This window comes from Neophocaena asiaeorientalis, unplaced genomic scaffold (assembly GCF_003031525.2).
Source record: "Neophocaena asiaeorientalis asiaeorientalis breed wild unplaced genomic scaffold, Neophocaena_asiaeorientalis_V1.1 scaffold489, whole genome shotgun sequence".
In the NCBI taxonomy this organism is placed as follows: domain Eukaryota; kingdom Metazoa; phylum Chordata; class Mammalia; order Artiodactyla; family Phocoenidae; genus Neophocaena; species Neophocaena asiaeorientalis.
In genome coordinates this window covers 3,899,832-3,909,714 of record NW_020174791.1, presented here as the reverse complement: position 1 = coordinate 3,909,714, position 9,883 = coordinate 3,899,832, and the positions used below count along the sequence as shown (strand labels likewise).

At 60.9% G+C, this 9,883-nt stretch overlaps 2 protein-coding genes across 6 annotated transcripts in view; one reads left to right on the top strand and one right to left on the bottom strand.

Moving 5' to 3' along the window:
- PLEKHN1 (pleckstrin homology domain containing N1) overlaps positions 1–834 on the top strand; it is an 8,077-nt gene extending 7,243 nt beyond the window's left edge. For all 5 annotated transcript variants that reach the window (XM_024760319.1, XM_024760318.1, XM_024760320.1 and 2 more), the window contains 2 exons: positions 119–167; positions 250–834. In XM_024760319.1, the coding sequence (XP_024616087.1) occupies positions 119–167; positions 250–365 (165 nt within the window). In that variant the 3' untranslated portion in view covers positions 366–834. The remainder of the gene's footprint in view (positions 1–118; positions 168–249) is intronic.
- Positions 835–882: 48 nt separating this feature from the next.
- On the bottom strand, positions 883–8,581 carry PERM1 (PPARGC1 and ESRR induced regulator, muscle 1). The gene is made up of 3 exons (XM_024760315.1): positions 2,820–8,581; positions 2,136–2,261; positions 883–1,874 (listed from the first exon to the last, which is right to left on the bottom strand). Exons 1-3 carry the CDS (start codon positions 4,807–4,809, stop codon positions 1,789–1,791), a joined length of 2,202 nt encoding a protein of 733 aa, XP_024616083.1. The 5' UTR covers positions 4,810–8,581; the 3' UTR covers positions 883–1,788.
- Positions 8,582–9,883: the final 1,302 nt, after the last annotated feature.

The window sequence follows — 9,883 nt, the reverse complement described above, 5'->3', positions numbered from 1 at the left end:
GAGGGGGGGGGGGGGGGGGGGAAGGGGAAGGGGGGGGGGGGGGGGCCGGCAGGTCCCTGAGCTGGCCACCAAGCCGATCTGAGGGCCCATCCCTCAGACTTGTCGTTGGGGTCCCCAGGTCTCTCCTGCGAGGGAAGTTGCGCCCGAACCCCCGCCACCTCCCCCAGGTGAGTGAGGGCCCTGCCTCTTCCTGGGAAAGCTCTGGGTGTTGCTTCCTGAAAGCGCATGCATCTCTGCCCTCCCCACCAGACGGCCGCCCCCCAAGGAGCTCCAACAGTGTCTGGGACAAAGCTCTGTCACCTTCCCACCAGCGGTGGCCTCGAGGAGCAGCTGAGGCTGAAGGCGGGCTCGTCCAGTGGATCTGATGGCCACCAGGAGGCTGCTTCTCGGGACCACCTGCCTGCATTGACCCTGCAGGAGGGGCTGAAGCAGGACCTGGGGCTTTTTAGTGGGGCCACAGGCACCCAGTATCGAGTCAGGGTCTGACCCCAGCAGGTGGAGGGGGCCTCCAGAACCTTGAGTTACCCTGGGCTCTTGAGGGGTCAGGAGGGCCTCATCCTCAGGACACCTTGGCCAAGGTGACTGGACGCCCAGAGGGGCCAAACCTCGGCCCGCCTCTCAGGGAAGGAATGAGGGAGGGGACTCGAGGTAGGGGCTTCACCTGGGAGAGGGGGGGATGGCACAGGTGTAAAGGTCAGAGGGCTGAGAAGGTCAGTTAGCGAGAGTCAGAGTATGTGAGGCCAGAGGGCACAGGGTCTGAGACATCACAAGCAGGAGGCAGGAAGGTGGCCTGGGCGCATGTGAGCGTGAAGGTCGGGAGAAACCGGCAAGAGACTAAACAAGAAAGAAAGAGATTTTATTGGTGCCGTGTGTCCACGCGTTCCGTCCTGAGCTGCAGGAGTCTCCTGCGTCCCGGGGACCCTGTGTGTGCTGCCTCGGAGCTGGACGCCCCCCCAGCGCCTAGTCTGGCAGCCCCCTTGCTCCACTACTGCCCGCACCCTGTCCACCTTCCTGTGTCACCTCCGGCTCCTGTCAGCTCTGGGCGAACCCAGATGTCCCGTCCCTCCACCTGATACCCTTGCCTTCTGCCTCTGCACCTCCTCCAGGGCTCCCCAGAGGAGGGGCTCCAGGCTCTGCCCTACAGACCCCCAGCCTGCAGGGCCCCTCTGGGTACCTGCTCAGCATCTCGGGCGGGAGCCGAGGAGGCCTTGACCACAGACCCCTGGGGTTCAGGGGTTAGAGAGGCCTCAGAGGCCTCCAGCGGCCCAGCCCACTTATAAACAGGGCAGAGGGTCCCTGGGACGCCAGCCCCCAGCCTCAAGGCCCTCTGCCCAGATCTCCAGCTGGGGCCTCGCTGCTGCTCTGAAGCCCCATCGTGCCCCTCCCCCCAACAGGATAACCACATAGGATTAGGGCTCCAGTTAACTCTGCTTTCAGATAAACCACAAATAATTCCTTAGCATAAGTAGGTCTCAAACTACTCCAGTTTCGATGGACACCTTGTGTTTTATGTTGCTAATCTGGCACCTTACTGACTCCCAGCTCCCTGCTTGGCCTACCCTCCCAGCCTTCCAGAATCTCCCACTCCCAAGTGTGGAGCACAGCCTCGGCCTCGGCCACTGGCTGGACCCTCGGGTGGAGTCCAAGGGAGCCAGGACCAAGGATGCAGGCTCCTTCCTAGACGCCGCAGAATGCAAGGGCCAAAGGGCAAGGCCTGAGAGCAGCACCTCATCCTGAGCACCTGTGGACATTTCCTCATCCTGCATCTTCCTGGGCGGAGCCTGGGTCTTAGGAGCTGGGGCTGCGGCGCCCCCGCCCCACCTGCCGGCGGAAGTACCGGATGGCGGAGATGGTGCCGATGTTGGCCAGCAGAACTGCAAGAGAAGTACAAGACCTCCTGAGTGCCGGCTCCATTCCAGCCCAGTCCCCACCCTCCATCCACACGGCGGGGTTCTCAAAGGATGGGAGGAGGCCAGCGGGGCGAGGGTGGGTGAGCAACGCAGGAGACCCGTCAGGGGAGACACCTGCGCCTCCCCATGTGCCCCTCACCCCTGCTGGCCCAGCAGCTGGGACACCACCACTGCCCCTCCATTTGGCTTCTAGACACCAGCCCCCCGCCCCCCGGGCCCACAAACCTGTTTTCCAGGCATCTGGGGCATGCAGGTCTGATGTTCTTACAGCCCAGGTAGCGAAGGCTACAAACACCAGGCACATGTCATTCTGGCTGAAGGTAAACGAGGTGAGGGGACCCCGGGGTTCCCCTAGGAAAGAGAAGCATGTCCTGAGCTCCTGCCGTTGTCCCACTCACACACACCTGCCCTGGGGCATGTCTCTCCTGGCCATGTCTGTCCTGAGACATGTCTGTCTTGAGTCACATCCTCCCCGTGATACAGGGTAGCGTGTGGCATAGTTGAGTCAGGCTGACTTGGGCGAGTACGTCTGGGGCACCGTTTCCTGGTTTGTAAAATACCGTCCAGGGGGAATGCGAGCCTGCTCTGGCAGGCGGCATGGCCTGAGCTGGAGCTGCCCCAACACCTGCCTGCTACAGGCTGGGGGCAGGCACTGCTGTTACCTGGGCCTGAACACAGGGCCACGGTCAGTGTGGAGCCAAAGCCCTGCTCGACTGGGGCTGCCCCACCTGGACTGGGTCCTGGGGTGGCCAGGAGCTGGTCCTTCCTGCCCAGATCATCCCTGAGGGCCCCCACCAGCTCACAACCCAGGGTCCTGGCTTGCCCCTCCCCAGTGGCCCTCTTGGCCCAACTCCCTGGACAGTGTGTACCCAGGTCCTAGACAGGCCATGGGGTCCCCGCAACACACACCTGCTTGCCTGATGGCCGGGGCAAGCTGCTCCGCTGAGGCTGGGCTGGGCCCTGGTGGGGTGCCGGTCCCCACGTCCCAGGGGACTGACCTGGGGGTCTCCGTGGCCTGCATCTGGAAAAGCGCAGCTGGCCCCAGCATGCCCCCTGACGCGTCCTCCCCGAGGAAGTGTTCGTAGGCCTCGGGGATGGAGATGGGTGTGGGATCTCCTGGTGGAGGGGCTGGCACAGGCTCAGCCTGGAGGGGTGGGGCCTGGGAGTGGCCTTCCCAGGGCCTCGACCTCTGGGTTTGGCCATCTTGGAAGAAGAACTCGCACACGCCCGGCCACTGGACTTCGGCCAGAGCCTGGCTAGCCTCTGCTTCCTCCTCAACATCTTCATCCTCTTCCTCGATGGTGTCACAAAGGAAGAACTCATAGGCTTCTGGGAGGGTCACCGCAAAGGAGCAGCTGTGCCCAGGCCCCGCTGAGGCAGAGGGGGCAGGGGGAGGCAGGTGCTTCAGGATCCGAGGCTGGGGGGTCCAGGGCCCAACTGCCATGGTGTCCCAGGCTCCAGATGCCCTGCGGCCCCCAGCTGCTGTCCTGGGGGCTGTGGCTGGGAAGGCTGGGCCCGAGGCCTCTCCTGACCCTGGCTCCTCGGGGCTGGGCACAGCCATGGAGAATCGCACTTTCTTCTTCTTGGGGGCTTGGATAGCGCCTAGCGGGGGCTCCCCAGTGTGGTGTCCAGGGGCACCTGCTGAGGGGTCCCCTCTGGGCTTCTGTCGGCCCCCCTCTGGAGACCGAATAGGGCTCAAACCCAGCTTGGCCACTGGGGCAACCTCCAGCTCCGCCACGTCAGGCCCAGCCTCGGGGATGGGAGCAGGTGTAGACACACCCACATCAGACCCAGCCTCAGAAACCAGGTGAGGCAGAGCTGTACGGCGAATAGCCTTTGAGACAGGCGTAGATGAACCCAGCTCCAGCTGGACCCCTGGACCTGGCACAAGCAGGTCCACATCCAGTCTAGGCTCGGAGGCAGGTGTAGACAGAGGCTCATCGGGTCGAGGCTCGGAGGTGGGTGTGGACAAAGCCACGTCTGACTTAGCCATTGTGACATCTGCAGAAGCCCCCAGGTCAAGCGTGGATATAGTGCGTGGCTCAGTTCTGAGGGTCATTCCGATTAGGTCTGTACCCTGCTCAGTGGTAGGGACAGATGTAGACAGATCCACACCTGGCCCTCGCCTGACCACCTGCTCAGGGGCTTCTGGAGACTCTGGCCCCAGCTCGATCTGCCCAGCTCCTGCTGTCTGCCCTGTGGTCCCCACCCGGAGACCCTTCCCCCTGGACCCAGCCAGGCCAAGGCCGTCCTCGGCCCCGGCCTCAGTGAGCAGTAGGGAGCCCAGCTGGGTGGGAGCAGGGCCTGGGTCACCCAAGCGCCCACCCGCCTTGGTGCCTGCAGCCCGCCTCTTCTTTTGGCTGGGGGGGCTGCCAGGGGGCCTCTGGGGGGCAGCGCAGCAGCCGGTGGAATCGGGGCTCCGAGCGGGCTCACCCGTGAGAGTAGGGGCAAGACCCCGGGGGGCTGGGCCCTGCAGAAGCCTCTGCCTCTCGCCTCTGGAAGACACTGGACCCGGGAGGGATGAGCCCTGGACCAGAGGGGCAGCACCAGGGCTGAGGGACGGCTGAGCTTCTGGCCGCACGGACACGCTGGGCGTCTGCTGACCGGCCTCTGGGGCCAGCACGGGCTCACACCAAGACCTGCTGACCAGCTGCCGGGCGGCTACCTTCTCCCCCTCAGAGCCAGGCCGGTCACTCCCCCTGGGAGCCAGCTGCCCCTCAGGAAGGGGCAGGGGCCCTGGGGGGCTGCTGCCACTGCTGTCCCTTTGGTCAGTGTCACTGGACAAGAGCTCATGCCCAGAGGCCAGGCTGGCCCGCAGGAGGGCACACTTCGCGTCAGCGGCTGATAACTCAGCCCGGTCCTGGCTGCTCAGCTGGACGCTGCACTGGAAGCTCTCCATTCTGGGTCAGCAGAGACACGTGAACCACAGACCAGGCTCTTCATGGGCCCAGGCCGGGGGCCCTGGCCGGCACACACTGCCCGCACCCCACCTGCCCCCTGGGCATCCCACGCCTCCCTGGCTCAGGGGCCAGCACTCCATCTCCGTCCTGAAAGAAAGCAGAACAAACAGAATCCAGAGGGAAGCTGTGCTGATCTCAAACCTGATGGCTTCCTGGAGCTAGAACATCCGAAACCCACCTTCCGTGCTCCCAAACTGACTGCAAATGATAACGTTACAGTGACATATTGCTACAGTCCTGCATTCGGGTTAGTGAAGTCCACTAAAGAATAGGGTTCCTCATGTTTGGGTTTTCATCCCCAGGAGGAGTTTTCCTCCACAACGTTATGCGTTTTCTGTTCAGCTGGGTCAGCCTCCAGCTTTCCTGCAGAGTTGTTGGTACTGAGGCCAACTCTATATACCAAAGCCCATTTCAAGGACCACCCACCAGGGCTCAGTTTACCTGGGCGACAGTCAGCGCCGGACTATCCCATCATGCCTCAGAGGAGCCGCAGTGCCCAGCAGGTGACCAGTCTTTGGTGATGACCTTCCACCGGCCTTGGCTGGGACAGACTGCTAGGCTTCCTCTGAGCTTACCAAGGTCAAGCTAGTGCTGGCCAGAGCCCTCTCAGGGGTCATCAGGACGAGCCTGGCTCTGCCCCTGCCTGGGCAGGAGGTCCCACAACAGAAATGAGCCTCCTGATTCCCACCGGCCCCCCCGGGGCCATCCTCAGTGTCTGTGCCCCTGACCGGATCTGCCCAGCCGGCAGAGGTCCCCTCCCCGCGTCTCAGTGAACTAAGGCAACCCTACCTGGCTGACACCCCCTGACCTCTCAGCCCCCTGCAGGGGGCTGCCTTTTGGGCCTTGGTCAGCTGCCACTGGACCCAGGGCGGTGGGAGGTCACTCTGGCCAGGCAGAGATGGAGGTGCCTTGAGACCAGGGCACCGCGGCTTCCTGACCTCGCTGCACCTCGTCCTCCCCTCTGGTCCTAGGGGAGGTCCCAGTGGGGGCTGTCTGCCTTGGGACCCCTTAGGGTGGGAATGAGGGGCTGACAGTACTGTACCTGGGACCCCACAGCCAGCCGGGGCAGCGGAGCTGGGCATCCAAGCTGCCTGTCCCAGAGCAGCATGGTGCAGGGCTCGCTGCGCAGGCCCCACCCCCATTGCCCAAAATACCACAGCCCCGCAGTCACATGTCTCCTGCCAGGCGGCAGGGTACAGGCCACAAATAGATGGCATTTGAGGGTCTGCCAGCTACGTGAGGGACGCCTTCCTGGTCAGGTCAGATGCCAGTTAGAGAACGCTGACCAGCAGTCAGGCCCACAGGACCTCCCTTTCCTAAGCTGAAGGCTACCCTGCTGCCCATCCTGGCCGAAGGCTGCCCTTTCCTGTTCAAGTGGCCCCGCCCACTGTGAAAACTCAGCCCTCCCCACTCCTCCTGTCACCTCACCTGCCGGCAGCCCCCCAAGACCAGCACCTCTCCCGACCTAGGCTCCTGCAAGCGGGGCCCAAGGCGGGGGTGGCAGTGCAGTCTGTCTCTCCAGGAACGGGGGTCTGGTGCTGCCACCTGCAGGTCACCAGCAGGAGCTGGGCAGGAGGCAAGGCCTCTGAGAACAGCCCCTTACAGGCATCACCCTGCCCAGTGCCCTGAGCACTTTTCCAAAATGTGTCCATCCTGAGAGGGACGCCAGGAGGATCCTCCTTCACAGTTGAGCTTGGTAAGGCACAGAGAGGGTGAGTGAGTTGTCCGTAGCCACACAGCTAGTAAGTGGCAGAGTTGGGCCCCAAAGGCCCTGCTCAGAGCCATCCTGCCCTCGAGGCTGGTGTTGCCTATCCCCAGCCTGGTCATTGTGACACACACCCCTCCCGCTGGGGACAGAGGAGGGAGTAGGGGGGTTGGACAGCAAACATTGAAACTAACAGGTAAATAGGATCATTTCTGACAGCAACACATCTTAAGAAGGACCTAGAGTGGAGAGGAGGGTGGCCTCTGAGGAGGGTCCAGGGGATTGAGACTGGGCAGGTGGGGACCACGACAGCCGAGGCTTCGAGTGGAGGAGGCCGAGTCACCCCGGAAGAGCGAGGTCGGGTGACGTTCTCGGCCGCCCTGGGTGGGCAAGCCTGGTCTGAGGTCTCTCCTCGCTGCCTCTGTGTGTTGGGAAAACCCAGGTTTCCCTCCTATGTCTCTCCTGTGAGTCTCCTTTACTGGTCGCCAAAAGTGTGTGTGTGGCGGGGGGGGGGTGTCCCACGCCAGGCAATTCGGTGACACCAGCTGCGTGTCTGACAGGTTAACTCAATTCTGATAATATCTGGAGATGCTTAGGGGCTCAGTCCCACAGACTGCCCCCAACTGCAGACGCCAATGGCAAGGAGCAGGTCCCCGGGTCACCCACCACTTCTGTCCGACTTGGCTACAGATGTGAGCTTCCCACGACCCATTGCCCCTTGGCTTAAATTAATTTGCCAGAGGAGCTCAGAGAACTCAGGGAGACATTCACTAACGCTCACCAGTTCGTTATCAAAGGGCGGGATGAAGGATGCAGATGAGGGCCCAGGTTGGGAGATGGGCAGGGCTTCGTGGGAAGGAGCGTGGACGCAGCTCCACCCACCTCCGGCGCTCGGGATTTTGTGGAGGCTTCTTCACACAGCCATGATCGATCTAACCCCATTTTCAGCCCCCCTCCTTTCTCAAGAGGATGGGGGCGGGGCCGAAAGTTCCACGCTTCTCATCAGGCTTGGTCTTGCCGGTGAGCAGCCCCCACAGGAGCCCCATTAGAACAAAAGATGCTCCTGTACTCTCGGCAGGAAATTTCCAGGTTCAGGCGCTCTGTGCTGGGACGGGGCAGAGACCAGTACCCATGCTGTCCGCCTTCTAATCCCACAGTCCTCTTCCCCGTTCCTCCTCAGGCTCTGGACTCGGTGGCTAAGGCTGTGTTGGCCAGCTTCGCCGCTGAGGGTGGTCCACGTGCGATCCGTGCATCGCTTTCCTGTGGATGGAGATTTGGGTCATTTCCAGTTTGCAGCTATTCCGAGTGATGCTATCTATGAACATTCTGGAACATTTCTTTTGGCGGTCTTGGAGAGTTGTGGGGTCAGAGGTGTTTGTCCAGCTCTAGAGGACACTGCCCAACAGTTTTCCGGGGTGGCTGTGCCCTCGCTCCAGTGTGTCTGCGCCCACACTGCCTACGGCCTGTCACCGCCTGGTGCAGCACTTTCCTTAAGAATGAAGTTACTGGCCATTGTCATCTTCTTTTTAAATATTTATTTGGCTGCACCAGGTCTTTAGTTGCGGCAGTCAGGATCCTCGTTGCAGCGTGTGGGATCTAGTTCCCTGACCAGGGATCGAACCCCTGGACCCCTGCATTGGGAGCGCAGAGTCTTAACCGCTGGACCACCAAGGAAGTCCCCACTGGCATCCTCCTTTGTGAAGATGTGTGTCTCTTCAGTGCTTCTGCCTCTTTTCTATGCCTTTTTCTTATTGATCTGTAGGAGTTTGTTACCCATTCTGGATAAGGATTCTGTTTTGAACATTTGTACTATGAATATCTCCCCCCCCCATCTCAACTTTTCAATCTCTTAACAGTGCCTTTTGATGAACAGAAGTTTTAAATTTTAACATAGTCCAAATTATCAACAATTTTCTTTATGCTTATAACTGTTTCTTTTTTTATTAATTAATTAATTATTCTTGGCCGCGTCGGGTCTTTGTTGCTGCGCACGGGCTTTTCTCTAGTTGTGGTGAGCGGGGGCTACTCTTCGTTGCGGTGCGCGGGCTTCTCATTGCGGTGGCTTCTCTTGTTGCGGAGCACGGGCTCTAGAGCACAGGCTCAGTAGTTGTGGCTCGTGGGGCCAGTTGCTCCACGGCATGTGGGGTCTTCCGGGACCAGGGCTCAAACCCGTGTGCTCTGCACTGGCAGGTGGATTCTTAACCACTGAGCCACCAGGGAAGCCCTGCTTCTGTCTTTTTACAGAACTCTTTGCCTGCCCCAGGAAGTCATGAAGATTTCGCCATGTCCTTCCACGCTTTTAGAACTTCATCGTTTTACCTTTCTCACTGGGACTACAACCCGCATGGTACTGATTTTCGTGGATGGTGGGTGATGGGGGTCCTGTCACACCTTTTTGTTTCTATGTGGACACCAGTTGGCCCAGCGCCACATCACGACTCCGTGGCACACACGTGTGTGTCTCTGTCTACAGAGACACAGCAGCAGAGCCCCCCCATGGACTTCCCAGACAGAGGAAGTTTGGAGGGTTTGGGGCAGGGGCTTTTCTACAGTTGCCATGGCTGCCCTGGAAGAAGGCAGTATAGGACCCGAGGGGAGGCTGTGGGGAGGGCGCGGTGGACCTGGTTCCTTCTGAAGAGCAGCTGTGGCTGGAGTTACCCGAGCCGTCCCCTCTCTCTCCTCGCCCCCCAATCATGGGCCTCCTCGTGAGAAGGGCTCTGGAGCACACGGGCATCTGCGCGCTTCTGACCCAGCTCCGCGCTGGGGGCCTTAAGTCTCTGTGGAGGCCCGCGAGCGGGTGTAGACGGACGGGCTGGAGGAGCCGCCGGGGAGTGGCGTCGCCGGGCACGCGGCCTGCGGTACCGCCGGAAGCCAGCAGCGGGCGAGCAGGCTCCACCGGAAGTTGGCAGGGCAGAGCCGTCGGCGGCTGGCTCTGCGAGGGCGGTGTGTTTGGGGGCGCCAGGGCCCCTTCCCGAAGCCACTTAGCTTGCTTTGAGCCCTTGACCTTGAGACATAAGCCCTCAAAAATAAGAGCCGACTTTCAACGAGCAGCTGTTACACGCCCGGCAGTCTTAAATGCTTTACACAGATTACAGGCTTTTTACTTTTCATTTTTTAATAGTTTATTGATGTATAATTTAATATGATAAACTCCACGTATTTAAAGTGTAAAGTTAGCTAAGTTTTGACATGTGTAGTCACCCGGGAAGCCATCACCACACTCCCCATCATCCCAAGGGTTCCTGTGCCCTTTCTGACGCCCCCCTCTGCCCAGGCAGCCACGTGGGCCTTCTTTCCCTTCTGCCACT

Excerpts from the sequence above, each read along its gene's own strand:
- PERM1 (XM_024760315.1), bottom strand. The coding sequence starts at position 4,809 with ATGGAGAGCTTCCAGTGCAGCGTCCAGCTGAGCAGCCAGGACCGGGCT. Across the intron at positions 2,262-2,819 it reads CCCGGCCATCAGGCAAGCAG|GGGAACCCCGGGGTCCCCTC; the intron begins GTGTGTGTTGCG and ends TCTCTTTCCTAG. Across the intron at positions 1,875-2,135 it reads CCCAGATGCCTGGAAAACAG|TTCTGCTGGCCAACATCGGC; the intron begins GTTTGTGGGCCC and ends CTTCTCTTGCAG.